This window comes from Opisthocomus hoazin, chromosome 12 (genome assembly GCF_030867145.1).
Source record: "Opisthocomus hoazin isolate bOpiHoa1 chromosome 12, bOpiHoa1.hap1, whole genome shotgun sequence".
Classification (NCBI taxonomy): Eukaryota; Metazoa; Chordata; class Aves; order Opisthocomiformes; family Opisthocomidae; genus Opisthocomus; species Opisthocomus hoazin.
In genome coordinates this window covers 2,751,140-2,778,649 of record NC_134425.1, presented here as the reverse complement: position 1 = coordinate 2,778,649, position 27,510 = coordinate 2,751,140, and the positions used below count along the sequence as shown (strand labels likewise).

The window sequence follows — 27,510 nt, the reverse complement described above, 5'->3', positions numbered from 1 at the left end:
AGTCCCTAGTCTGTCTGTCTTTAAGTTGAATTTGTATTCAGATTTGTTTGGCCAGACAAGCATCAATGCCCGTGAGGAAGTAGCTGAAGCTGGAAAATAAGGAGGGAGGGTTAGAGGAGAATTGCTCTCTCACCTACAGCTTATTTAAGGGACATTAATGTTCTGTTCCTCTGAAGCCATTTGACTTTACTTGAATTGTGTTATCCCCCCTGGGCCACGGGGTTAGTTACCTAGTGTGTCTCTTAATTTCAGGTTGGACCTGGGTAGCCGTGGCCAATCGAAGATGTCAGTCAGTCCTGATATTCTCTGCAAGCTGCAGGTGATTGCAGACTTTAATGCGTATCTGGATGTTCAATCCTTGAATTTCACCAGTCAAAAGTATTTCCTGATACCTCAGTGCCTGTAAGGCTGACATTCAGTTCTCAGATGTGAGCAGTGGCATGGAGAGAGAGAGAGATTTTTCTTATTGATCTCTTCATTACTTCAGAGAAATAGAGGGTTTGAATGCAAACTAGTGTGTACCCCCGACAAACACTGTTTTTTTCCCCACCTCCCTGTTTAGGAGATGGTGCTGGAGCTGGGGTGCAGGCAAAAGCTGCTTTCTGGCTGCTTGGATGCCCAGAGACATTTCCTGTTTGAGATCCTCTGGGAGAGGCTGAAAGATGGAAAACACGGCTCTGCATTGGGTGAGCAGCTGTGGAGGCAGCAGGAGCTGCTGCTGCACAGAAGGTAAATGCAGATCTGGATGGCTGGGAGTACCTCAAACAAAACTGCTGGTCGGAGCGATTACGGTGTGTACCTGCGCCGTTGGGTTGCCTCCCCGGTGACTCCACAGCAAGTGAAAATGACACTACATGTCACGGTAACAGTTGTGCAAGAGGTAATTATTCCGTGGTACCCACGTGACTTAGCTGTGTTTCAGTGTGCCATCTGGGGCTACGAGTTGCCCCTGCTGGTAGGCTGGACCTCAAAGACCACACATCTTCATGGACTCCGTTTACAGCCAGCAACGCTCCTAGTGCCACCACTTGCTTTAGCTGTAGTTAAATTACTCTATCTGCTGCTGTAATCTAGGTGCGTGTTTCCATTTTTCAGCCTCTGATAATATCTTTGGTGTGTGTGTCTCACTGAAATGCAGGTTCTTTTCTGGGCAACTAGAAAAATTCCTTGTGCAGTTTCTGTCGCGACGTTTCAGATCTCTCACGTTTGATATGCTCTCAGACTCCCCTGAATATCAAAGGCACATGCCCTGAGAGTTCGAAGTCTGATTCTCTGCTTGATGGTAACCTGGATTCCGTTTGTGTTTTTCCTTGCCTAAGGATTCTGGTAGGGCTCCCTGCATCCACTCTGATCTTGACTTGTCGAAAAGGAAAGAAAACCACGTTGGACTGTGAAGACTTCTTTCGTTCTGTAAACTCGGAGCTGGTATGTGTCGTTAGCCAAATGATAGCGTCTTATTGGTAAATGCTCTACAGAAAGAACTTCAGCTTTGGTTTAGGACAGCGGTTAAAATGCAGCCAAACTTGAAATAAGCTTAACTTTATATCAGAGTGTAGGGAGGTTCAGCTCATTATGCTGGAGACTCTCCAGCCCCCAACTCTGCACGGGTCCCCTTGGCACTGTCTGCTGTAGGATGATTTTTGGGTTCATTCGTTTGGAATTGCGGTGACATTTTACGCTGTTGAGAGACAATCCTTGGGAAACAGTGCAGGCAAACCTGGGGTGGAGCCAGCCAGCAGATCAGTGCTTGGAGCTGGGTGCGCACAGTCCGGGGGTAAAGCCACCAGCGGGTGATCACAGAGTAGCCTGGTAGTGGCCTGGCCGGTTCTTGAGCAGTAGGAGTGTTCCTTCCAGTCGCGTTGTTCGTAACCGCGTACGTCCGCGGTGCGCACGCACGTGCAGCAGCCTTGGGGATGCTCTCTCTTGTGTGGATACAGCGTCCTTCTGTGCCACCTGCTCGTCATTTGCTGACAGTGCGTTAGAGAGAAACCTGCGGTGCTCCCGTGGAGGCCTAGAAGTAAGGGACTGAGCATGAGCTGTTCTGCAATTTCTCTGCCATGCCAGGGTGTTAAACTAACTTGCTGTGTGCAGAGTGAGATCCTGCTCCCCCTCCTGTGTTACTTATGCTAGAGAAACATTCAGCTTCCTGGGGACAGATCAGTTGACTTGCAGGTCCCTCAGAGCTCTGTTTTGTGCTTGGAGGATGGCTGTCACTTCTATTTATTCATCCTGACTGATGGTCTTTCCAAGCCCTCTGTGCTGTCACATTAGGCACAGCCAGAAACCTCCGTTCATTCCAAGACTGTTAATCAAGCTGCCTCTGCCACCCACATCGTGTGGGAAGCAGGGCCCCGTGATTGGGTTCCTAGTGCCGGTGTAGTCTACGTAACAAACTCTGAGAGAGCGCTGGGACTGCAAAGCGCTGCCTGGTCAGCGGTGGCGTTTTGTGTAGAAATGAAGTTTCTGCATTCTGAGCTGATACTCAAGATCTCACAGGGTGATCTTGTGCTGAGTCCTGTTGTGCCAGACACCTGAAATGTTTAAAGAAAATCATAACTCAAAAGGGAAGGAATGAATTTTTTTTTTTCCTGTCCTTGTCTTCTCACAGAAGAACGTCTGTTCCAGAGGGTACGCGCTCTCCTACGACGTCACCGCTCACTTCTTCAGGGTAACGGCTGCTTCTGTCATTCTGCTCCGTTGTCCGAGAGTAGATGTTTCTTTACCAGGATACCTGACCGTATGCTGCTCTTAGCAATGAGATGTGCCACTTGGACCGTTGTTTTGAGAATTGTGGGTGTAAATTCCAAAAAGAGCAGCAGTAATTCAGTAAAGTGAAGTACCACAAGGAAGCAGTGGTAGAGGTTAATTTTAATGCGATACAGCCAAGCTGGTGGGGGAAGGAGAAGCTGTTGGGCGCACATTTCTTTTGCTGGGCCATGCTGACCCCTACAGTTATCTTTGATTAGTTTACACATGGCTTGGTGAGGTACTTCAAAAAGTCATCTTGTAATTTATCTTCTTCCAGGGCCTGCTTAATGCCAGCTTGGACTGTGAGGAACCAGCAGAAGGGGTCAATGATGTTCTAAGAGCATGTCAAACCAAATGTCCCATTGTGCTTTGCTCTGCCGCGGTAACTGTTCATATTTTATCTTAAGGGTGCTAGCTGAAAGTTCAGTGTAGGTTCAGAGCATTTGTTTTAAACTTTATTTAATGTAAACTGTGAAGCGTGGGGGTAGTAGTTCGTAACGCCTATGGAAAATTGCAGAGTGCTTTAGTAGCCTTGGTATCGCTGATCCCGGCTGCGGGCACACAGCCTTGTTTTTGGAGGGTCACGACAGAAGGGGAACAGAGGCTGTTTCAGAGTGAGAAAATGGGAGACTTGTCTTGGTTTCAGATGCGTGTTGGAGGGGGCTGGTTGTTACATGCCAAGCAACCAAGAAGTCCAAAAAGCACAGATTTTTTTTCTCTTGCACGTCACCCTTCATGCAGTTTTACGCAGGGATACGTGTGTTTATTGCATGCGATAAGCACGTGCATCACCTTTGCAGAACAGCTACAGGAGTTTCAGGGCACCATGGTATGAACATGGTCACAGATAACCCTATTTGCATTTCCAGGATGTGAGACTTCTCACTTTTATTATGTGTATATGTACAACTTGGACTTTTTCATTAAGGAGGAGGAAAAAAAAAACCCCTTTCTCTGAGTACCTGGCTGAGATAGCTTACATACCTGACTGCAAACACCTACTGAATATGACACCACTAATGCTGCTGGTTTCTGTCTTTCTTCCCAGCTTTGGTGGCCGAGGCTGGAGCCGGTACTTTGCTCTCAGTGGAAGAGACTCTTTGGGGCTCCACTTGCAGGAGAACTGGAAAGAATGAGGGAATGGCAGTCCTCAGCTACCGGGTGCGTATGAGGAACCGAGCGTGGATCTGCAGGCAGGAGAACCTGCTCAGAGGTAGCCTGGCTCCGAGGGATCAGCGCCCAGGAGGCCTCTTCCATGCGCCAGGCTGGGCTGCAGCAGGCAGTGTGACATGCTGATGTGGACTGAGGCTTGTAGGACAGCTATATACGGATTCCTTTGTAGAGTTTAAACTCAAAATGGGTCATTATAATTACTTAGTCTGGCCTTCTGTGTAATATGGGTCAGAGTATTTCACTGTAAGGAAAAGAGAATCTTTATAGAAGACTGGAAGGCAGAGTCCTTGTTAGACAAACACTGGAAGTAGCCTTTAGCACAGTGTTGAGTCATTCACTCAAGCTGCCACACCCCTTGCTCCCTGGGTTTGGTGAATCTCTGGTCTCCTGAACCTGCTGACTGCTGCTCTGCTGTACGCTTCCTCCTTTACCTGTTGTTACGCTGTCTGTTCAGCGGCCTGCAACTTTTCTCCAAAAGCTGGAATTTAGTATAAGAATCTCCTTGCAGGTTATTGAACGTAATAATCACATTAGCCATAGTAGTGTGTACTGTTAACTACCTGTCCAACGTCTGATAAAAGAGATTTGGGAACGCTGCTGTCTGTTTCTAGACTTTTTTAAGCTGTCTCCAGGTAGCATCCAATTTCAGGAAAAAAAATTACAAATTTTTTTTTGTCTCAATTGCAGACTTGCCCAAGCCCCTGATTTCCTCCTTATTCACGGCTGTGGTTTTTTAATTATTTTTTTTTTCCCGCTAAAACTGTGACATGATGGTTTTGTTTCCTAGATTCCTTTCTTCAGGAGTGGCTTTCCCTCTCTCTGGCCCTCCTTGGATTTCGGCTGCCTTCCTCCACTGTACCGTTCAACGGCAGTCACCACGCGGACGAGAGAGAAATGCACTGAAGAGGCTGGGGACTGACGCAGAGCAGGCAAGACGACACATTTTAAATGTCTGCTGTTCCCTGCACTTGAAAACGAGAAGTAGAATGTCTTTAACTGAGAAATGGTTGTCCTGAGATACAGCTGTATCCCTCGTAAACCCTGTTGTGAAATCTTGCTGGTGGCTAATTGATAAAATGTAGCTGTAAATTACCACTTGCTAAATACTTATCCTAGAGGCAAAGTTGTTCCAAACTTACACTTTTACCTCGGATACTGGCTCCTCTGTGAAGTCAGGGAGGACTATTAGACAGCTGCTTTAAAAACTGGAGCTGGAGAGAGTGCTGCAGAGATTGAGAGCTCAGTCTGTGGTATGCCAGGATCACTTCTCCCTCTGACAAAGGAGCAGCCCTTGTGGATTTTAGCTCAGGCAGCTTGGCTGGGAGGTTAAGGAGATGCAGAAAGTTTGTGAAACAGGAGTGCAGGCTTTTAAGGGCTCTGGGAAGATGTGCTGGAGATCCCAGGAGCAGAACTCCTGAGGGTTTTCCCAAGTCTGTTCCAGGAAATGCCTCCTCCATTTCACCATGCTCAGTGCCCTCTGCGCGCAGGAATTCTCCGAAGTGCTCTGCTGAGGAGGAAGCTGGGCTGCTGCCCGGTAGTGCTGTCTGTTGGTCTTCCAGGGGACAGCTGGGACCAGAGCTCAGTATGGGCAGTGTCCCTTTAGCGAGACATTCGCAGGTAAATAGTGTTGAAGCGGAACCTGTGCCTTACTACTTACTCTTCAGTTTTATTGCTCTGGGCAAGAGTTACGGTAGCAGCTCCTCCTGCTATGGAATTGACTCCTCCACTGTTTACACTGGTCTAGAGCCAAAAGCTGCTAGTCAGCAACTGGTGTCTCACTGGGTTGATATGAGCATTTAGTACGTGTGGAATAACAGCAGCTCTCACCTCACAAATCTGCGTTGAGATAGGAGGAGGACACCGGGAAGGGATGTGGTAGGGATCCAGAAAAGCGGTAACAAGCGTATGTCAGGGCAGGATTACGACGCACCTGCTGAGATGGGAGGATGCACAGCGTCTGCTGGTGGCATGCTGGCTGTGGACCAATGTAGCTCTCCTCCAGGTTTACATCTGTGGTAGCTTGCTCTGTTTTCAAGAGAAGTTGTTGTCTGTCGTCTGACTTGCTGACTGCAGCAAGCCTTGCTTTGAGAATGGTGAATTTAGTGTGGAATTTACCGCTGGAAGCAGTGAACGATGTCAGGCTGCAGTCTGTCTTCTGCAAACACACTGCCTTCACCTGGAAGGAACAGCAGTGCTTGCAGTTCATCCAGGTCCATCCTGGGAACGCACTCGGTGAAATGTTATTTCCTTACTGGAAAGCACAAGTTCTGAGTCACCACCACAAACATAACTAACAGGCAGTCTCTTTTCCTTGCAGCTTCTTGTTTCTCTGCTGTTCTTCTCACTCGTTGATCTCGTCTCGGCAAAAGTAGCACCAAAGGTAAATTCAGCCCCAAGGGAATTCTCATGACACTGAACGTGTCTGATCGGCTTGGTTTGCTGCCCAAAAATCCTTTGTACCGGTGCTGTGCAGGCTGGTAGCTCCGTCTGCCAGAAGGAAGGGATCAGCAGCTCCCAGACAGAGCCTGCGGAAAGCCCTTCTGTTCTTATCAGATTAAACCTGTGTTTTCCTGGAACTGACTGTTATCTCCCTTTTCACTTTATCTCCCTTTTCAGCTTTTATTTCTCTTCCTGAATGCCTTACCATTTTCGGTTCCCTGTTTAGACTTCACACCTCCCAGGTAGCGCAGGAACCTCTTATCTCTCTTGTGGCTTTTGTGTAGCATTTCACATTTATGAAAAGATGTTTTTCCTCGGGCTGGAAACGTGCATGGTGTTTCACAGGACAAGGGGTCCCCAGCAAGGGGGAGTGTTTGGTTTCCAAATGATTGAATGCTGTTAAATGAAGGAGCAAAGATGACAAGTTTCTTGCAGCGGCTGTCTGCCCTAAGCGTCCTCCCGCCTAGGAATGCCTGTTCTGTCCCTTTGCTGTCTGCTCAGCTTCGAAGTGCAGCCGTTTGTGCAGTCACCCAACAGATCGGACCAGGGAGCAGATTCAAGTTAAAAATAATCATTTGGTCTCATAGTCTGTCTTTGGGAGAGTCTGGAGGAAGAGTCATTGAGGAAAGAAACATCTTAAGCAAACAGATCTAGGTGGTTATTCCAAATAAAATGAGTAATGCACTGGAAAAAAAAAAAAGCCCAAGACATGCTGTCACTAGAAAGGCTGGGGGGGGAAATCTGCTTGGGAGAGCTTCAGTGCAGGACGTGCAGCGGCTCTGTGCCGTGCACCGCTGGGAAGCGTGCTGGGGTGGGCTCGCAAATCGTTCTCACCCGAGCCCTGTCGTGGCCTGGTTTGGTGATGAAGGCACTGCATTACTGCAGGGCCTGATTGCCCGGGGGGAATGCAGGCTGTCAGGCGAGGGGAAGAACGCGGGCTAAACTCGTGAAGGTCCTTCAACAGAGCGCTTCACGCACACAATCTCTTACCAGGAGTTCCTTTCTGCTCTTATGCAACTAAAGCTGAAAACAAACTAGACCTGTCCTTTCTGACACCCAGGAAGGAGTGGATTTTCAGACGTCTCTGGAATGGGCCCTGGAGATCTTGCAATGCCTGGAAGAGAGGGGCGCGTCCTGGCCTCTCCTCTTCCCTTCGGCAGAGAGAGGTGAGCGAGTCCTGCCTCCGAGGGATGGAAAGGCGAGGTTCAGCGCGAGCGTATCTGTAGGGAGGAACTGACGGGCCTTTAAGCAGCAGAAAAAATACTTGCTTGAGTAAAAGCTGAGAACATCCTGCTTCTGCCCTGCAGTATGGTGACCCAGCTGATGATCAGGAACAACTGAAACTGCGTACTGTTCCCTCTGGTAGAGAAAGCCTGAGGGGACAGTGTTCTTCTCTCAGGGGTCCTCAGAAAGCCTGAGGGGACAGTGTTGTTCTCTCAGGGGTCCCCACGCCCAAGCGCTACCATTTATTGGGGGCTGGAAGGAAGCCACGCAGCCCCTGTGCTGCTGTAGAAGTAGGCAAGCTGGCATGAGGACCACTGGAGATGCTCAGTGCTTCTCTCTCTGGCTATTGCAGACCCCAGAAAATACCAGGTCCTGCGCAGCGCAGCCTCAGACCGTCACGTCCGGCTCTTGCCCGTCGCGTTCTACAGGTAACGTCGTGCTGGGCTGGGAAGGGAGGTGGTTGTGAGGGAGGATGTGGCTGATGGTTTGCACGTGCAGCAGCCGGCGTGGAGGTAACTACTGCTGGCTGGTTGGTGAGCTGAGCCCTGACCTGAGCTGTGCAGGAGGCAATAGCTGATCACGGCAGGATCACTATTTAAGGAGCCTCGCGTCTTTTGCTGTCTTTCGAAGTTTCCCTTCAGCTTTGTGCTCCAAAGAGGAGTGTCCCTGGCTGCATTCCTGCTCCTGGCAGTGGGGTGGCCCTGCACACAATGGGACTTGTAAAACGGGCAGCGACAACGTCCCCAGCTGTGTTTGCCTTTGGTCTTTCCGTGTACAAGTCTGCCACGGAACCCGTGCTAACCAGATGCGGTCTGTGACCTCCTCTAGCCTCACCCCCTGCTTTCGCCAAGAGCTGCTCACTCGAGAGCAGACCTTCCTCTGCGTGGCGCTCGATTTGTACATCCAGCTGCTTCGGCTCTTTGTGGAAGGGAAAGACCTGCCGCAGGCTGAGCAAGCCGGGCAAAGCCCGGACCCCACAGAGCACGTGAGTGAAGCTCCATCTCTTTTTCCCTCTTGTGAGTCCTGTTCTTTATCCCTTCCCCTGCCACGGGCAGCATCCCTCTTGTTCCCACCTTCCTGCACGAAGCAGAGGTAGCTTGTGCGGCAGTGGGCTTGCTCGCTCCTTGGGGCGGGGAGAAGCTGCCTCGCTGCTCTTCCTTGTGCCAGACCTCAGGGTGGGTGTAGTCACTGGTCAAGTGCTCTGCTTAACCCGTGAATAGCCCCTAGGTGTGGTGTAGCGGTTCCTGTTCCACTTCTGGAGGCAGGGACTGAGAGCTGAAAGGGACGCTGCGCTCGGCCTTGATCGGCGCTGTCTCTTCCCGACTTGTTCAGGCGTTGGACCAGGCTGCCCAGGGCAGTGGTGGAGTCCCCATCCCTGGAGGGGTTCAAAAAACGGGCAGATACGGCACTTCAGGACATGGTTTATTAGGCGTGGTGGTGATGGGTTGGACTTGATGATCTTAGAGGCCTTTTCCAGCCTTAACGATTCCATGATTCTCCAGGGGGATCCCTTGGAGGTGATCTCCACAGCCCGGCGGTTCCTGCTTGGCGCGATCCCGCGGTGCCCTGCCCGAAGCTTTGGAAACCTACAGCCGGTACGTTGGGGTGTTTTCCTCTTCTCCCAGTGTAGCCTTTCTCGGGCACTGGTCCCGTACCGGTGCCATCTGCTGAACTGCGACACACGCTGCGTATCCGTAACGGGTTTGGGAGCGGGGGAGGATACCTGCGCCATCAGTGCTGCAGCCGCCTCCTCCCCGTCCCGGGCTCCGGGCTCCATCTTTCTCAGCACACAAACGCTGCCCTCGCTGCTGTCTTGGGAAATAACCGAGCACGGCTCAGTGGCAGGCGCTGAATTTTGCCACAAGCACCGTGTTGCCAGCCGGGAGGCTGTGTTATGTCTGTGGGAGTCAGCGACAGCCTCCCTCTCTCTCCTCTGCTTTGCTGAGAAGCAGCAAAACGCTCTGGTGTTGCCGGAACTCGCTTCGAGGAAGCATGACCGGGTCTGATAGTGGCGCCTTGCCCTCTCCCCAGCTGCTGGCTGCGTGTGAAGGACTCGACCCCGAGCTGGGAGCTGCCCTCCAGCACTTCTCAAGGCCGGCCGCGGCCTTGGAGCTGGACGAGGAGCTGGTCCTGTTCTGAGCGACGGGCAGGCACCGGCACGGCCAGCTGAGCCCAACATGGAGGGACGCAATGCTACCCTGCTCACCATCTTTCAACTTACTTTGTAAATAATTTATTACAAGCATAACCATGAAGCTTTTGTTACAATAAAAAGTAGGTTACAAATTTCAGTTTAAACTTGCTTTGGGAATTATGTTTTTTTTCTCCTTCAAAACAACCTGCTTACAGTTGCCCTGCCTGCCCCCCAGCCACCTGAGGGCACTTCTGTGCAGGCAGGGAACGGCTGCGGCCAACTCGGTGTCTACAACCGCATGCGTGGGGACAAGGGGGACCGCGAAGGGGCGCGGCCGAGCATCCCTTCCCCGGGGATGAGACAGACTCTTAGAACAACACTGCTGAATCGGACGTGAGCATGGAGAATCACAGCATGGTAACAAGCTTTTTCTGAGCAAGCTGAAGCTAATTCCACTGAGTTCTTTGGGAGACTAAAACGTAGATTACGAATCTCCGCTCTGCCGTACGGTTTCTACGGGGCTGGACTGGGAAAGCGTCCCCGTCCCCCTCAGGTGGGCTCCTGCTGCGCAGTCACTTCTGGCTTTACAGCCTGGCCTTCCGAAGTCCCTGAAGTAGTGAGGAGGAGAATGGGCTCTGGCTCCAGTGGCTTGGCTTTGTCCTGAGTCTGGGTCAGAGGGTGCACCATGGACATGTGGACATTAAGGTTATGGGCCTTCTCGAAGCGCTTCCCGCACTGGTCGCAGGCAAACTCCAGCTCCGTCTCTGCTTTGTGTTTGGTCATGTGGTACTTGAGCGATGCTCGCTGTCTGCACTGGAAACCGCAGATTTCACACCTGCAAAGCAAGGCAGGGGCTGAGCAGGGAGCCCGGGGCCGCAGCCGTGGCAGTTTGCTCTTTGTCATGCAGAATAAGCGCCGGAGAAGACAATCACAGCCTCATAGCATCTTCTACAACCACCCTGCTCCTGCAACACCCTTCTCCGCCTGCAGCTCCTTGCTGGCAGCTGCGCACTGACCTGCTGAGTGGTAGATACAGCTGACCTGTAGATACAGCAGGCTGTGCTGCCATTCAGTGTGACCTGGACAGGCTGGAGAGTTGGGCAGAGAGGAACCTGATGAGGTTCAACAAGGGCAAGGGCAGGGTCCTGCACCTGGGGAGGAACAACCCCAGGCACCAGTACAGGCTGGGGGGGACCTGCTGGAGAGCAGCTCTGTGGAGAGGGACTGGGAGTGCTGGGGGACGACAGGGTGACCATGAGCCAGCAGCGTGCCCTGGGTGCCAAGAAGGCCAATGGGATCCTGGGGTGCATTAGGAGGAATGTGGCCAGCAGGGCGAGGGAGGTTCTCCTTCCCCTCTGCTCTGCCCTGGTGAGGCCTCATCTGGAGTCCTGGGTCCAGTTCTGGGCTCCCCACTTCAAGAAAGATGAGGAGCTACTGGAGAGAGTCCAGCAGGGGGCGAGGATGAGAAGGGGACTGGAGCATCTCTCCTGCGAGGAGAGGCTGAGGGAGCTGGGCTTGTTCAGCCTGGAGAAGAGAAGGCTGCGAGGGGACCTTCGAAATGCCCCTAAATATCTGCGGGGGGGGGGGGGGGTCAGGAGGACGGGGCCAGACTCTTTCCAGTGGTGCCCAGCGACAGGACAAGGGGCAACGGGCACAAACTGAAGCAGAGGAAGTTCCAGCTGAACATGAGGAAGAACTTCTTCCCTCTGAGGGTGACGGAGCCCTGGCCCAGGCTGCCCAGGGAGGCTGTGGAGTCTCCTTCTCTGGAGATATTCCAGCCCCGCCTGGCCGCGGTGCTGTGCAGCCTGCTCTGGGTGACCCTGCTTGGGCAGGGGGTTGGGCTGGGTGACCCGCAGAGGGCCCTGCCAACCCCTGCCATGCTGGGATTCTGTGAATGGCAATGGGAATAGAAGGAGGTGTTAAGACTTGCTCAGCAACACGAAGCTCTGGAGCAGGAGCATGTGTCATGCATGAACATTTAACGCGGTTCGGCCAGGACGCTGCCAGCTGCAGGCAGGGTTTGCATCGCGGAATTACCCCGTGCGAAGGGCAGCGACTGCGGGAGCTCAGCAGAACTCCACTGCTCCTTCCATCCCTTCTCTTAGCCACGAACGGAGGGTTGGGGTGCACTTACTGGAGGGGCTTTGCTCCCGAGTGCCGCATCTGATGGACCGAGAGGTGTTTGCGTTGCTTAAAGGTCTGCCCGCATTCATCGCAGATATAATTACGTACCTCTGCAACGGAAAAAGGGAGAGCGTCATCGATTCCGCTGCTTTCTTAGTCCATGAAACGCATCGGTGCAGCTGCCCACGCTGACCGGTGGAGACTGAATTCCTCCCCTGCCCGCATCCCCCGTGTGATGGCTTGCTGCCCCGCACAGAGTCTTGCCCCAGCACCTACGAGGCCCGTGCAACGAATTGTGGGGTGTCTGTAACGCCCGGCGCGAGCGGAGCCTGCCGGGACGCACCTGTATGAATGAGTTTCACGTGACGCTGCAGGTACCGGTCAATCATGAACACCTTGTTGCAGCCAGGATGAGGACAGGGCCTCTCCCGCACCTCTTCGTGGTGCTCTTTGATGTGTTTCTGTAAAGAAAGGACAGAGCTTCTACCGCTGACCACCTAATGGAGATCAGGGCTGCGTTTTCCCCACTGGATCCCCCGATAAATGAGACCCGCAGGCTCGCGCGTCAGTGCTGCTTCACTGTGAAAAGCCAGAGATGTGCATCCAGAACTATCCCTGGCAGCCGGGGCTTTAACAGGACGCAGCGGAGCTCGGTCCGAGGGCTGCTGCCGAGACTCCAGACCCACAGCAGCTCCCGGTGCGCCTGGGAGAAAAAGGCCTCGGGCTGCTGCGTGCAGTCGCTTGCTGACTCCCGGTGAGCCGGGCGGTGAATTCCATCTGCCAGGGATCCTCTCCTCGTGCAGGAACTGCTCTGCAACACTCCAAGCTACGGGTTCGAGGCAGGAGCGAACCCTGAGCTCACCTTCATGCCGTCCGCCCCTCTGTAGACAGCCGTGCATCCCTGGTAAGGACACTTGTAAATGGTGGGCAGCTCCTCCCTGCGAAGCAGAGGCCTGCGTCAGCCAGCGGGCCGAGCGCGGGGGTGCTGCCCAGCCCCCGCCCGCTCCTCATTACCTTTCACATTTGATTTTTTTTTTCCAGCCTGGCTTAGGCCCCGGCTTCTTCCTTATTTTGGGCTCTTCCGCCTTCTTTGCTTCCTTGCTGTCGCTTTTCTTGCTAGAAACCCTTCAAGGAGGAGGAAGGACAGTGGGTTAACACTCGATGTTGGTTTTAGTCCTGCCCCCGAGTCCTCCACGTGTTACACCCGGTCTGACACTGGACCTGGCAAAGCAGGAGCACACGTACGTCACGTACACGTGAGCCGAGCTGCGGTAATTAGTGCCGGGCCCGGGGAAGAGGAATGCGGCCCAGCTTCAACCCGGTGGGGAGCTCGGGGAGCACAGGGTGCTGGGGCAGTGCCATGACCCCCAGGCAGGGACGTGCCAGGAACTGAGGCCACAGAGGACAGCGATGGCACCGGCTGGCACCAGCCGAGGCGGGCACCAGCCCGGCCGCCCACCCGCGGAGAGCCCTGCTAACCACGCCGTAAGCCCCTTACTTCTTTTCGGGGTAAGGCTCGAAGGAGTCGTCTGAAGACTGCACGTTTCTCTTCTCGCTTTCGTCATCGCTCAAGAAGTCCCTGAGAGGGAGAGAAGATGCCCTTCGCTGACACAGCACCGGGCTGGCACTGCAGCCCCGGCGCCTGCAGCTGCAGCGACGCACGTGCTGCGCTCCCGGTGCAGCGCGGCAGCCGCGAGGCTCCACGTGCTCTCCTCCCCCGTCATCTCTCCAAGCAAATACAGCCCCAGCAAACGCAGAAAATGGCAAAATCAGGTCCTTTTAGGACCACATCTCTGTAGGAATAATTGAGCCGCCGTCAGGAGAACAAAAAATGGCCGTTACTGAGAAGGTCTATTTGATGTTGAGGGAAGTTGCCACCGCTTTCTATACCGGGAAAAGGAATGCTGCAGAGCAAGGACGTAATATAACTGTCTGGTGCAGGTTACCTAAGCTGCAGGTCATCCTGCGTTTCCTCATACGCAGCAGCCACATAGGTTTGGGGTTTTATTTCCTTTCAAGGCCTAAGCTATGCAAGAAGCAATGAACTGTGAAGCTGGGAAACAGGGAATACGTTGTCGTGGCGCTGACAGGTTTAGCTGACACACTGAAATCAGTCTGCACTCGGCCATTTGGAACCTGAGACTCCGAGCGGCGGGACTCAATTAGCAGTTATCTTTAATCATACAGACTGCCAAGCTGCGGCGTCCCTCCTGCCTCCCATTTAATCGCTCCCCCCATGGGTGAAGGGGGGGATTTCTCTGAGTGCCACCCGCCTCCCTGCGTCCCCGCCCCGACCGCTCTCCCAGAGCCCCAGCTGGGAGCAGCCGTGCCGGGGAATCGCTCCCCGGCGTGGCGGGAGCTCTCGGCAGCCCGCCCTGGCGAGGGGCTGCAGCAGCAGCTCCGCCACCCCCCAGGACCCAGCAAGCCCCCGCCGCTCCCCGCCTGGTTCCCTCCCCAGAGCAGAGGGGGAAACCGAACCAGGACCAGGTTTGCTGGCGGCAGCCACCAAACACAGAGAGCGCACGTGTGCGAACACGGACACGCCGCCGTGCAACCCCCCCCCTGCAGTGGAAGCGGCGAGGAGGGGAGCTCAGCGCATCGGCGGCGCGAGCTTCGTCACGGCCACCGCTCCGCGCTCCGACGCCGGTTCCAAGGGGCCTCGAGGGCCAGGTCGCTCGCGGAGAAAGAGCTCTCCGAGGCGGGTCATTTCATACTCGCAAAGAAGACACGTAGGCTATTTGAAACCCACTCTTCTCTCACCCCTCAGAAAGGTCACTGAACTCGTCTTTTACCCGCTCATCCGACGTTGCAGACAGAACCTGCTTCCCACTCAACTGTCCTAGGGAAGGAAGGAGAACACGGTGCGTTACAAGGGAAAGCGGTGAGAAGATGCCAGTGGAGACAGCTGCTGAGAGGGAAGCGGCCGCTCCGGCTCCCTCAGCGTGCCTCATACCGCGCGAAAAGACCTGCTCCACAAGTTAATGATTATTTAAATCAAACTCCGTGTCCTGTGTGCTTGGAGACCGCTCTCCCTGCACCCCAGGGATGGGAGAGCCTTTGCCCTGGGGCTCCCACGAGCATCTTTCGGTTTCCCCCATGACAACTGCTCCGTAACCAAAAGACTCGTCCCCAGGCGAGTCCCAGCTGCCGTTCCTCTTCCCAGCAGCGGATGTTTCCCGCGGAGCTAAACACAGCCCGACTTCTGCAACTCAAAACCAGCGTTAACTTCTCTCTCCTGGAAGCAGCGTTTGGGGGAGTTCAGCAGTAAGCCCACGGGAACTCGGCCCACCAGCCAGCCCGCCCGGCGACCTTCCTCTGCGGGCAGAAGGGGCTTCTGCAGTCTGGCATCACCTGCAGCCGCAGTGGGGTGGGCAAAGCCCCTCCTCGGCGCAATATGGACAGGGTTTGGACTGAGCAGAAAGAAATGCCCAGAAAAAGTGGTGCTGGAGGGCCAGTGGCCGTTCTGCACCGCTTGACAGCGCAGAAGTGTCCCAGCAAGAGCACGGCAGCAGGGTCTCGCCCGCCGGGCGCAGCCTGCCAAGGCACGGCCAGGTCTCGCCCCTCTGTCAGAGAGGGAAACTGCGCGGGGCCGGGAGACCGGCTCTTTCCGTGTGACGTAGTCGGCTGAACCCGTGTTTCCCCTTTCCCTTCTGCAAGGCTCAGCGTCCCCGATCAGAGACGATTCTCCGGGCAACCCACGCTCCCCAGCCGGGGTCTGCGTCCTCCCTGAGGAGGGGGCCCAGCCCCACCGCCGCTCCCTGGGCCAGCTCTCCAGCTCCTTGTCCTTCCCCAGGGGCCCGGAGGGAGATCGGAGGGCGAATCCCTTACCTGCGGCGCTGCTCAGCGGTGACACGGGCTGTGGCAGGGCTTTCTCCTGTACGGAGGCCGCGCCGTCCAGCTGCGAGTGAGAGGAATCCCTGTTCCGCAGCGGCTCGTTCTCCACGTTCAGCGGCGCCGATGTGGTCCCTTTGTTTGCGGGCTGCTGGCAAGGAGTTGTCCTTACTGGAGCGTGCTGGGGTTTTGGAGCAGAAACAGCCTCGGCGTTGTCCGCCCCCGCCCCGTTGTCAGTCAAGCGCTGCGCCGTGCTCTTGTTCCACTCCCGTTTGACAGACAAGGCGTTGTCGACCAGCACCGTGCTACAGTCCGAATCCGTATCCATGACGTAGTCGTGCCCGTCCCCGCAGCCCCAGACGGCGCGGATGATGCCGCAGTACTCGGAGGAGAGCACGCTCCGCAGGCTGGGCACCGACGGGCAGCTCCCGGCGTGGGCGTGCGTCCACGTCACCAGGCTGCGCAGGCACTGCGGGCTGGAGGTGATCAGGTCGACTGTCGGAGGGCAGAGGCAGCACGCGCAGAGTCAGCGCCCGGGGCACAGCCAGCCGCGGGGAGGGGCAGGGGGGGACCCTCGCCCTCCCCAAGGAGGGGACAGGGCTGCGGACCCGCTCCCCCCACGGCTGCGCCGCACTTCTGCGTGACAACGCCGGCGGGAGACACCCCGGAGGCGCCGCAGGCAGACGGACCGGGGCGCGGGCAGCCCCATCCCCTGCCAACGGCGTTTGTTTTACAGCCGAAACAGCGTCCCCGATGGCCCCCAGCGTCCGACGGCGGCTGGGACAGGCCTGGTGCTGCCCCCCAAACCCACCCTCCCAGCTCTTCGCGCCCTCCCGTGAGCCTGCGCCCGGCTGGGACCAGCGAGGATCCTCCCGGGGAGCCGGAGGGGAGGAACCGCTCTGCAGCGTGGCCGTTCCTCGACACCCACCAAACCCCAGCCCTTCGTCGACGGCGTCACGGAAAGAAAAGGAAAGCGGCGCCGAGAGCGGGCACTCACCCAGGCAGGAGGCACCTCCTTCTGCACCCGGCTGGGCCTGCTCCGCGCCGCTCCTGCAACAGCCAGAAGGGCAAAGAGTGGGGTCTCGGGGGTTACGGGGCGACCGCGTGCCAACGCATGGCAATCTGCCGCTCGCCGTAGCCCCCGGGCAGAAAGAAACGCAACGTACTTTCTTTTCGCCTTGACGTGGCCCGTCGGAGACGCGTTCACCCTCTGGATGAACGCCCTGAGGACGCTGCGGCATTTGTAGAACTGGGCATGGCACTTCTTGCAGACGAACTGAGGGAGCGCGGGGTCCTGCCGCACCGCCACGCCGACCAGCCGCTGGAAGTCGGCGAAGAAGACCTGATCCACGCGCCGCTGCTTCTCCGAGTTCTCCCCCATCACGGGCACCTTGCCGAAAGCATTGCGCAGGCTCCTGGAGGAGAACTTCCCGTGGCAGAGGCGGCAATACCCGGTGCTCAGCGCTCTGCCGGTTCCTGCCAGGGGAAGGATTGAACGCAGGTGCTGGGTGCCGGCGGCACAGGTGCAGCAGCAGGCACCGGCGCGCTGGAGGACGTTCCCCTGCCCTACGCCAGCGCGCTGCCTCTGGAACCCTGCCTTCACCACGAGCACAGAACAGCTGGGCAGAGAGAGAGAGCCCTTCCCTGCAACCCCCCTCCACAGACCGGGGCACCGACCGACCCTAAAATCAGCCTTTCGAGCCCGGTTGCCCCGGCGGAGGAGCCTGCGGCGTTCCCGGGGCTCGCTCGCACGCGTTGGTGCGTTTTTGCCTCGACCGAAGCCGTTCTTCTCCCTCCCCGGCGTTTCTCTCCGAAGTATTTACAGCCGGCGGTCGCGTCCCTCGGCTGCGGTGAGCCCGAGCCACGCCGGCTCCTGGCCGTTCCTCAGCGGGGCAGCGAGCCGGGGCCGCAGGGCTCCTCGGCGGGGACCGAAGCCGACCCGGAGCAGCGGGGCAGCACGCGGAGCGTCTCCTGCTTCGTGCCGCTCTCCCGCCCTGCTCCGCTCCATCCCACCCCGGGGCCGGGGAGTGAGCCGGGTCCTGCCCGCAGCCCCCCACCCATCGCCCACCACCGGGCTTCGGAGCAGCTCGGGGTGCGGGCAGCTTCCCCCGCCGCCACCCGTTTGCCTTGGCGTCCAGCCGCCAACCGGCCGCTGACCGGGCTCCGGCAGCGGGGCGTTCGCTACCGGCCGCCTCCAGCCCGGGCCCAGAGCACCGGGGGGCGGAGGGGAGGGTCAGCCTCGAGCCCCCTCCGAGCCCCGGGGTTCACCGGTTGGGGGTGAAGCCCCTCCGCGCCAGCCAGCGGAGCCAGGCCCCGCACCGGGCATCCCCGCCGGCTGGAGAGAGCGGGGAACCGGGCCCGGCCCCGCCAGGCCTCACGCCCGCCCGGGCCTCACCTGCCTCCGGGGCCCCGCCGAGGGCGTCGGGCCGTGCCCAGGCAGCGGCCGCCGGGTCCCACCCCGCGGGGGGCTCGGCCCGCTCCTCCGCCGCCTCGGTGCCGCGGGCCGCCGTGCCGGGCCGCCGCCGGGCCTCGGGGGCCGCCGCGCCGGGCCCGCCCGCGGCCGCCAGGAACCGGCCGCGCCGATCGCGCTTCATCGCCGCCGCCGCCGCCCGGCCCGCCCCGCCCGCTGCAGCGCCCCCTGCCGCCCGGAGGACCCCAGCGCCGGTCCGTCGCCTAACGCCTTCCCCCCCGGGCGCCGCGGCGCGATCGCGCCGTTCCGGGCGGCGGCCGCCATGGCCGCGGCGGGCGGCGACGGGCCCGGGGCCGGGGCGGGCCGGGCCCTGCAGGCCGCCATGAGGGCGGCGAGCGGCGCGCTGGAGATGGACAGCGCCGGGAGGGCGCGGGTGAGCGCGGAGCGGGGCGGGACGGCACCCCCGGGGCTCACCCCGCATCCCCGGGCCCGCCCTCCCCTCTGGGTCCCTCCCCCACCCCCGGCCCTGGGGGCAGCGGGAGGGCCGGGGTCGGGGGGAACGCCGCGGGCAGGATGCGGGGTGTGGGGGTCCTAGGGGGAGCCGCGACAACCCCCGGGAAGGGCCCGATCCTGACACACCCCCTCCCCCGGGAGTAGCCCCCCCCCCCCGCAGGGCCCGGGGGTCTCAGCGGTTCCGCGGCCCCCCCCGACACCTCCGTCCGGGCTGGGGGTGGGCGGGGGTCCCACGGCTCAGCCCCCCTCTCTCACAGGAGGCCTACGCGGAGTACCTGAGGAGCATCGCCATCATCGCCCAGGCCCTGCAGGAGGAGGCGGTGGGCACAGGTGGGGCACGACCCCCCCCCCACTGCCCCCCAAGAACCTTCGCTCCCCTGGGCCTGCTCGCCGGCCCCCGCTCCCCTGCCACCGGCCTTCCCCCAGGCCTGCCGGGAAGGCACAACGTGGGGCAGGACGAGGCGGGGGCCCCCGCCGGCACCCCTGACACCCTGCCCCTCCCCACAGACGGCAGCGAGGGGGTCAGCCCCGACACCCCGAAGATGCTGAAGCTGGCGGAGCAGTGCCTGGAGAGGGTCAAGTCCATCGCGGCGGCGCTGGGTGAGCGAGGGGGCTGGGGGGGTCCCGCTGCACAGAGTCACAGAACGTTGGGGGCTGGCAGGGCCCTCTGTGGGTCCCCCAGCCCAACCCCCTGCCCAAGCAGGGTCACCCAGAGCAGGGGGCACAGCACCGCGTCCAGGCGGGGCTGGAATATCTCCAGAGAAGGAGACTCCACAGCCTCCCTGGGCAGCCTGGGCCAGGGCTCCGTCACCCTCAGAGGGAAGAAGTTCTTCCTCGGGTTCAGCTGGAGCTTCCTCTGCTTCAGTTTGTGCCCGTTGCCCCTTGTCCTGTCGCTGGGCACCACTGGAAAGAGTCTGGCCCCATCCTCCTGACACCCACCCTGCAGATATTTAGAGGCATTTCTAAGGTCCCCTCTCAGCCTTCTCTTCTGCAGGCTGAACAAACCCAGCTCCCTCAGCCTCTCCTCGTAGCAGAGATGCTCCAGTCCCCTCCTCATCCTCATAGCCCCCTGCTGGGCTCTCTCCAGTAGCTCCTCATCTTTCTTGAGCTGGGGAGCCCAGCAGGACTCCAGATGGGGCCTCCCCAGGGCAGAGCAGAGGGGGAGGAGAACCTCCCTCGCCCTGCTGCCCACACTCCTCCTCATGCACCCCAGGATCCCATCGGCCTTCTTGGCACCCAGGGCACGCTGCTTTGGGGAGCTGGGCCCCCCACCTGTGGCCGGGCTGGCGGCGGGGGGCAGCTGACCTCTCCGTCCCTCCCCAGGGAAAGTCCAGGCAAAACCGGCTGCGCAGGAGCGGAGCGGGGGCCCCGCTCCCCTCCCCACGCACCGCCGGGTCCTCTCGGATGAGGGGGGGAAGCTTTCTCCCTTCCTGCCGCCGGAGATCTTCCAGAAGCTGCAGATCGCCGAGGCGCAGAGCGCGCGGAAGTACGTGGGCTCGGACGCGGCTGGGCTGGCGGGGGGGCTGCCCCAGGTTGGGGGGGTGGCAGGGGGGTGCTCACAGTGGGGAAGGGTCCCCAGGTCGTGTCGCTGTGCTCCGCGGTGGGTGCTGAGGGCTGGTTCCCAGCAGGGAGCTGACACCGCTGGAGGAGGCGTCTCTGCAGAACCAGAAGCTGAAGGCTGCCTACGAGGCACGGGTAGCGCGGCTGAACCCCAGCCAGGCCCTGCAGAAGACCTCCCTGGCAAGTGGGGACCCCCGCCGGGCTGGGAGGGGAGGGGGTCCCAGCGGCACCTGCGGGACCCCCTGCTCTGTGCCTGCCACGCTGGCGCCCGTGGGCTTCGGGCAGGCGCCCGTGGGCTTGGAGCAGGTGTCCCCAACACGCCGCCTGCTCCACAGACGCTGTCCCTGCAGCGGCAGATGATGGAGAATCTGGTGATCGCCAAGGCCCGGGAGGAGACCGTATCCTTCCTGGCGGGAGAGAGCTCTGGGTGCTGGCCCCGCGCCCCCCGGCACTGTCCCTGGGCTGCCCCGATCCCGCGCAGCGCTGGGGACCCTGGTCCTGGGGGGGTGGAGGTGGGAGAAGGGCTGCTCCCAGCGCGTGGGTGCCGTGGCTGTGCCGCGGCGGGGGGCGAGTGGTGCCGGCTGGGGGCCGCGCCGTCTCCGCAGCCTTAACTGTGCCGCGGGCCCAGCTGCAGCGGAAGATGGAGGAGCGGCGGCTGCGGCTGCAGGAGGCTGCCAACCGGTGAGCGGGGAGGTCACGGCGGGGACCCCCAGGGCGCGGGGGCCACCCTGGTGGGGCCCCTCACCTGAGACCCACCTCGTGTCCCCAGGAGGTTCTCCGGCAGCGTGGCCCTCACCCCTGAGGAGCAGGAGCAGAGGGCCCTCTACGCCGCCGTCCTCGAGTACGAGCAGGACCACGTGAGTACGCGCCCAAGGCTGCTGCTGCGGGCGCTGTGGGGACAGGACCGTGTCGTGGGGGCAGGATGAGCGCTGTGCTTGGGTGCTGCGGGGCAGGGGGCCTTCACACCCCTGGGTGCTGCTGGGGAGGGGTGCTGTGCTGTCCCCACCCACTGAGGGGGCGGGGAGCCGTGCTGTGGGGCAGCGAGCTGTGCCATGGGGCAGGATGCCATGCCCTGGGACAGGGTGCTGTGCTGTCCTCAGGCACTGTGGGGACAGGGTGCTGTGCCGTGGGGCAGGGAGCTGTGCCGTGGGGCAGGGTGCTGTGCTGTCCCCAGGCACTGTGGGGACAGGGTGCTGTGCCATGGAGCAGGGAGCTGTGCCGTGGGGCAGGATGTCTTGCCCTGGGACAGGGTGCTGTGCTTTCCCCAGGCACTGTGGGGGCAGGGTGCTGTGCCATGGGGCACATGCCGTGCCATGTGGCAGGATGCTGTGCCATGGGGCAGAATGCTGTGCCATGGGGCAGGATGCTGTGCCATGGGGCAGGGTTCTGTGCCATGGGGCAGGGAGCTGTGCCATGTGGCAGGACATTTTGCTGTGGGGCAGAATGCCGTGCCATGGGGTGTGGTGCTGTGCCATGGGGCAGTGTGCCGTGCTGTGGGGCAGGGTGCCGTGCCGTGGGGCATGGTGCTGTGCCACGGGGCAGGGAGCCGTGCCATGGGGCAGAGAGCCATGCCATGGGGCAGAGAGCCGTGCCATGGGGCAGGACACCGTGCCGTGGGGCAGGGTGCCATCCCCGCTGACCGCCCGCGGACACTCCCCAGGACTGGCCGCGGCAGTGGAAGGCCCGGCTGCAGCGGAGCCCGGCGGACCTCTCCCTGGTGTCGGGGCTCTTCTCCTGCCTCCTCAGGTAGCGCCGGCGTGGGGAGGGCCCTGCGGGGAGCGAGGGGGCCGCGGTACCCCCTGCTCCCCCCGCCTTCTCCCTCCAGCTTCCCCGAGCACCCCGTCGCCCAGCTCCTGCGGCAGCTGCAGTGCGCGGTGTACGCCCGCCTGTACCCCGCCGTCACCCGGAGCGCCGCCGATGCCACCCCCGCCTCCCCCACCGCCCTCTGGCTGGACGCGGGGGGCTCGCTGCCCGCCGAGCCGGGGGGCCGCCGGCTCCGAGCCTCCCGCAGCCTCCACTGCATGTTCTCGGTGCCCGAGCACGGCCCGGCCGCGCTGCGGCACAGCCTGTCCAGCACGCCCCTCGCCGACGCCGGCCCCGGCACCTCCAGGGCGGAGGGCGGGGGGCTGGTGGCGGCCCCCCAGACCCCGCGGGAGAGCTCCTTCGAGGACCTGGAGCGGTTCCTGGCGTCGCCGGAGGGCTGGGTCCCCGCCGAGCCCCCGGAGCGGGAGACCACGCTGCCGGAGCAGCTGAAGGGCGTCGTACGGGACATCCACAACGCCATCGGTGAGGGACGGCCATCGGTGGGCTCTGGGGGGGGAGGAGGGGGTCACCCCGCCATCCCGTTGTGTAGCTGGGGCCGACGCGGGGTGCGGGGTGGGGAGGACGAGGCTGGGGTCTCGCTGGCAGCGGCCGAGTGTGCTGTGTAACTCATGGAATCACAGAATCCCAGCATGGCAGGGGTTGGCAGGACCCTCTGGGGGTCACCCAGCCCAACCCCCTGCCCAAGCAGGGTCACCCAGAGCAGGCTGCACAGCACCGCGGCCAGGCGGGGCTGGAATATCTCCAGAGAAGGAGACTCCACAGCCTCCCTGGGCAGCCTGGGCCAGGGCTCCGGCACCCGCAGAGGGAAGAAGTTCTTCCTCGGGTTCAGCTGGAGCTTCCTCTGCTTCAGTTTGTGCCCGTTGCCCCTTGTCCTGTCGCTGGGCACCACTGCAAAGAGTCTGGCCCCATCCTCCTGACCCCCACCCTGCAGATATTTATTAACATTTATTGGGTCCCCTCGACCTAATGGGACATTTATCAGGTCCCTCGGCCGTTCCCAGACAGGCTGCTGGCCCTGACGCTGCTGGCCTTCGAGGGGCTGAACACGGCCGCCGGCAAGGACCAGTGCCTGGCCTGCCTGGAGGAGGCCTTCTTCCCGCCGCTCTGGGCCCCGCTCCTGGCCCTCTACAGGTACCGCCGCCCGGCGCTGGGACCCCCGGACCCCCTCCGGGCCCCTCGGCGGCAGCCCCTCGCCCCTCTGCCCGCAGGAGCGTGCACCGGCCCCGCGAGGCGGCCCTGGCCCGCAGCATGGAGCGGCATCGCCACGCCGGCCCCGCCGCCGTCGGGCTCTCCTCCCGCCTCTTCCCCGCGGCCGCCGGCCGCCCCGCGTACGGCTCCGCCGTCGAGGATCTGCGCCTCATCCCGCTGGAGACGTGTCCCCGCAGGAAGCTGGACTGCATCGGTGCGGGGACATGAGGGGGGGGTTTGGGGTGGGGGGGACACCCCCAGGGGGGGTGTCTGGGTGCCGCTCAGCGCCCGCTCTGTGCCGCAGTGCGAGCCCTGCGCGGCATCTGCGAGTGTGCCGAGGAGTACTGCGGCGCCCGCGACGGCCGGACCCCCGTCTCCGCCGCCATGTGAGTACGGGGAGCGGGGTGCTCGCCCCCCCCCCCCAACCCTGCGCCGGGGGGGGACCGGGGGTGGCGGCGGCTGACGGCTGCGGTTGGCGGCAGCGGCGCGGACGACCTGCTGCCCATCCTCTCCTACGTGGTGCTGCGGACGGGGCTGCCCCAGCTGCTCTCCGAGTGCGCGGCGCTGGAGGAGTTCATCCACGAGGGGTAGGCGGCGGGGGGCACGCGGGGACGGGGGGCACCGGCCGAGACCCCCTCCCGGGACGGGGCTGCGGGGGCTGGTGGTGGGGGAGGGGAGGGAGCGGGTTGGGGGCTGGGGCTCCTGTGGGCGCAGGGCTGCGGCGTGGACACCATGGTGGCATGCAGGATGGGACAGTGGCCATGGTGGTGTCCTCACTGTGGCGGTGGCAGTGCCCCAGCCATGACGGTGTCCTCGCCGTGGTGGCATGGTGGCCATGATGGTGGTGTCCAAACCATGGCGGTGTCCTGGCTGTGGCGATGTCCTCGCCGTGGCAGTGCCCCAGCCATGACGGTGTCCTTGCCGTGGTGGCATGGTGGCCATGATGGTGGTGTCCAAGCCATGGCGGTGTCCTGGCTGTGGTGATGTCCTCGCCATGGCGGTGTCCCAGCCATGGTGGTGTGGTGGCCATGGCGGTGTCCAAGCCATGGCGGTGTCCTGGCTGTGGCGATGTCCTCGCCATGGCAGTGCTCCAGCCATGACAGTGTCCTGGTCATGGTGGTGTGGTGGCCATGATGGTGGTGTCCAAGCCATGGCAGTGTCCTGGCTGTGGTGATGGCCTCGCCATGGTGGTGTCCCAGCCTTGGTGGTGTGGTGGCCATGGTGGTGTCCAAGCCATGGCAGTGTCCTGGCTGTGGTGATGTCCTCACCATGGCAGTGCCCCAGCCATGATGGTGTCCTGGCCATGGTGGCATGGTGGCCATGATGGCGATGTCCTCGCCATGATGTTGTCCTTGCCATGGTGGCGTGGTGGCCATGATGGTGGTGTCCTGGCCATGGCAGTGTCCTGGCTGTGGCGATGTCCTAGCTGTGGCGGTGTCCTCGCCATGGTGGTGTGGTGGCCGTGATGGTGGTGGCCATGGCAGTGTGGTGGCTGTGGCTGCGTCCCAGCCATGATGGTGTCCTGGCCATGGTGGTGCCATGGCCGTGGCAGTGTCCAGCCATGATGGTGTCCTGGCCATGATGGTGCATTGGCTGTGGCCATGTTGTGGCCGTGGCAGTGTCCCAGCTGTGGCAGCGTCCTGGTCATGGTGGTGTGGTGGCCGTGGCAGCATCCTGGCCATGGTGGTATGGTGCCTGTGGTGGTGTCCCGGCCGTGGCAGTGTCCCAGCCATGTCCTGGCCACATCAATGTCCCAGCCGTGGCAGTGTGGTGGCCATTGCAGTGTGCCAGCTGTGGCAGTGTCCTGGCCATGGTGGTGTCCCAGCCGTGGCAGCATCCCAGCCACGTCCTGGCCCTGTCAGCGTCCCAGGCGTGGCAGTGCGGTGGCCGCGGCGGTGTCCCGGCCGTGACGGTGGCGGTGTGCGGCGTAGGTACCTGATCGGGGAGGAGGGGTACTGCCTGACGTCCCTGCAGAGCGCCCTGTCCTACGTGGAGTCCCTGCAGTGAGGCAGCGGCACCGGGGGACCCTCTCCCCGCCCCCCCGGGCGCAGGCAGGTGCCGCTCCCCGGACCCGGAGTCGGGGGAGGGGGGACCGGGAAGGGACCGCGGCATCACAGCGGCCCCGCCGCCGCGCTGCTCCTCCCCGTCCTGCGGGGGGCGCTGTGGGCGCAGGGCCGCGAGTGGGCGGGGCGCAGGGCCAGTCCCGCCCTTGATTGGGTGGGGCGCAGGGCGAGTCCCGCCCTTGGGGGGGGGCGCTCAGGGCCAGTCCCTCCCTCCGGTGGGCGGGGCGCAGGGCGAGTCCCGCCCTTGAGTGGGCGGGGTGCATGGGCAGTCCTGCCCTCCAGTGGGTGGGGCGCAGGGCCAGCCCCGCCCTTGAGTGGGCGGGCCCGTGTGAGGGCACCGCCCCCCTTCTCCCTGTTGCCGTTCCCGGAAGTGGAGCGGGGGGCACCGGGCCCGGGAGTACCGGGGAGCGGGGGGGGTTGTCCGGTGCGGTGACGGCGCTGCCGCTCCCGCAGGATGTGTGCGGGCTCGGTGCCGCGGCAGGAGCACCGGGAGGAGCACCGGGAGTACCGGGAGCAGTACCGGCGCTGCCTGGAGCGGGAGTTCCCCCGCGGCTGCGCCGGGGCCTGCTCCGACCGCAGCTTCGAGGAGCGGCTGCGGCGGCGGCTGCAGCGGGACCCGGCCCTGCTGGGGGCCCTGCAGGAGGAGGCCCCGGCGCTGCTGGCCCACGGCCTGCGAGGCCGTCCCGACGTGGGCCCGGCACTGCGAGGCCTGGCTGCCGCCTTCGGGCTGCTGGAGACGGCGGCCGCCAACCTCTACCTCTTCCCCTGGCGCAAGGAGTTCGGCACGGTGCAGGTGAGGGACGGTGGCGGCGGGGACCCCCGCGTGCCCCGCGCCCCTCCAGCCCTGCCCCTGCTCTCTCGTTGCAGACCTTCTCCGGTGCCTACGTGCACTGGCTGCGCCCCGCGCTCCCCGAAGCCGACCTGCTGCAGAGCTTCGCCCGGCTGGGCTACGAACGGCGCGACCGGCATCGCCTGGCCATTTCCCGGCCGCGGCCCGGGCCCGAGCTGGCCGCTGCCGCCTGTGGCTTCTTCGCCTGCCGGCTGGAGTGCGAGATCCTGGAGGAGATGGTGCTGCGGCTGCGGCCGCGCCTGCTGCGCCCCGAGGAGCTGCTGGAGGCCCGCCGGCTGGCCGGGGACGCGGAGGCCTGCGTGGACATGCTGCGCCTGCTGCCTGCCGCCTGCGGTGACGGCGTGGATCTCTACCGGGAGATGCCGGCCGGTAGCGAGGACGCAGCCCCCGCAGCGCTGTGGAGGGACCCTGGGGACGCAGCCCCCGCAGCGCTGTGGAAGGACCCTGGGGACGCAGCCCCCCCAACGCTGTGGAAGGACCCTGGGGACACAGCCCCCGCAGCGCTGCAGAGGGGCCCTAGGGATGTGACCCCCCCGGTGCTGTGGAAGGACCCTGGGGATGTGACCCCCCCGGCGCTGTGGAAGGACCCCAGCAGCCCATGGGGCACCCAGGACTGCTACGGAGCTGGGGAGCCTGGGCAGGAGCCGGTGCCCTCCCCAGGCAACCCCAGCCTGGACATATCCTGCTCCTCCTCTCGGCTCTTCCCACAGCAGGAGCTCGGCGCGGCCGGCAGCCCGCTGTCTGCCCTGGCCGCGGGGAGCGGAAGCCCCCAGGTGCCGGGGGACCCCCAGGATTTGCCCCCCACCGCCCCACAGGAAGCCCCCGCGCTGCCCTGCTACCAGCTGCACTCGTGCCTGCGCCGGGGCGCGCTGCCCTCCTACTGCTGCAGCACCTGCCAGCAGCTCCACGCCAGCGCCTGCGCCGCCGGGCAGGCCTGCCGCAGCCGGCACCGCGGGCAGGAGCTGCGCAGCGAGAGGCAGCGGCGGCTCTGGCTGCAGCGGACGGAGGTGGACATGCTGCTGGCCGACGGCTCCGGGCCCTGGGCCTAGCAGCCGGTGGCTGTACCCGTCCTGCCACGCTCGGAAGGGGACGGGGACAGCTGCCGCTCAGCCCTGGGGACACCGAACTCGCAGCGGGGTCTGTGCCGTGCTCTGCTTCGCCTTGGGCCCCGGCGCTCCCGCTGTAACCGGCTCGGTGCGTCTCAGTAAAGTGTGGCTGCCTCGCGCGTCGTCTGTCCGTGCCGTTTTCCGGGGGGAAACGGGGAGCAGCGGCCCGAGCGCGCTGGCTGCTGGGGAAGGGACGGGGCCCACGGTGCCGCCCGATGCCGCATCGCCCGGCGGGAGCAGCTCTCACCTCGCAGGGCCGGGCCCTCTTGGGACGCAGAGCAGGGCCAGAGCTGCCAGGGGACGAGGTGATTCACTGCCCACCG

The 27,510-nt window shown here is 62.0% G+C and overlaps 4 protein-coding genes across 7 annotated transcripts in view; 3 read left to right on the top strand and 1 right to left on the bottom strand.

Annotated features, from left to right (window-relative positions):
- Positions 1 to 9,785, top strand: part of FANCA (FA complementation group A) — a 36,395-nt gene extending 26,610 nt beyond the window's left edge. For 2 of the 4 annotated variants that reach the window (XM_075433323.1, XM_075433326.1), the window contains 13 exons: positions 253 to 319; positions 563 to 729; positions 1,320 to 1,425; positions 2,609 to 2,668; positions 3,026 to 3,130; positions 3,797 to 3,909; positions 4,709 to 4,850; positions 6,239 to 6,301; positions 7,421 to 7,526; positions 7,937 to 8,012; positions 8,413 to 8,569; positions 9,087 to 9,179; positions 9,616 to 9,785. In XM_075433323.1, coding sequence (XP_075289438.1) covers positions 253 to 319; positions 563 to 729; positions 1,320 to 1,425; positions 2,609 to 2,668; positions 3,026 to 3,130; positions 3,797 to 3,909; positions 4,709 to 4,850; positions 6,239 to 6,301; positions 7,421 to 7,526; positions 7,937 to 8,012; positions 8,413 to 8,569; positions 9,087 to 9,179; positions 9,616 to 9,723 — 1,363 coding nt within the window. In that variant the 3' untranslated portion in view covers positions 9,724 to 9,785. The other 2 variants (XM_075433324.1, XM_075433325.1) reach the window with 2 other exon arrangements.
- Positions 9,786 to 9,833: 48 nt separating this feature from the next.
- On the bottom strand, positions 9,834 to 18,267 carry ZNF276 (zinc finger protein 276). The gene is made up of 11 exons (XM_075433340.1): positions 18,069 to 18,267; positions 16,840 to 17,149; positions 16,671 to 16,723; positions 15,671 to 16,168; positions 14,603 to 14,681; positions 13,341 to 13,421; positions 12,857 to 12,967; positions 12,705 to 12,780; positions 12,186 to 12,303; positions 11,853 to 11,952; positions 9,834 to 10,553 (listed from the first exon to the last, which is right to left on the bottom strand). Exons 1-11 carry the CDS (start codon positions 18,265 to 18,267, stop codon positions 10,268 to 10,270), a joined length of 1,911 nt encoding a protein of 636 aa, XP_075289455.1. The 3' UTR covers positions 9,834 to 10,267.
- Positions 18,268 to 18,405: 138 nt separating this feature from the next.
- Positions 18,406 to 25,769, top strand: VPS9D1 (VPS9 domain containing 1). The gene is made up of 16 exons (XM_075433341.1): positions 18,406 to 18,516; positions 18,854 to 18,926; positions 19,104 to 19,196; positions 19,920 to 20,082; positions 20,225 to 20,336; positions 20,492 to 20,554; positions 20,785 to 20,837; positions 20,926 to 21,013; positions 21,817 to 21,902; positions 21,982 to 22,442; positions 22,982 to 23,111; positions 23,189 to 23,382; positions 23,473 to 23,554; positions 23,651 to 23,755; positions 25,100 to 25,219; positions 25,685 to 25,769. The coding sequence occupies exons 1-15, from the start codon at positions 18,406 to 18,408 to the stop codon at positions 25,173 to 25,175; spliced, it is 1,890 nt and encodes a 629-aa protein (XP_075289456.1). The 3' UTR covers positions 25,176 to 25,219; positions 25,685 to 25,769.
- On the top strand, positions 25,502 to 27,304 carry SPATA2L (spermatogenesis associated 2 like). Its single transcript, XM_075433352.1, has 2 exons — positions 25,502 to 26,024; positions 26,099 to 27,304. Exons 1-2 carry the CDS (start codon positions 25,686 to 25,688, stop codon positions 27,128 to 27,130), a joined length of 1,371 nt encoding a protein of 456 aa, XP_075289467.1. The 5' UTR covers positions 25,502 to 25,685; the 3' UTR covers positions 27,131 to 27,304.
- The last annotated feature ends 206 nt before the right edge of the window (positions 27,305 to 27,510 follow it).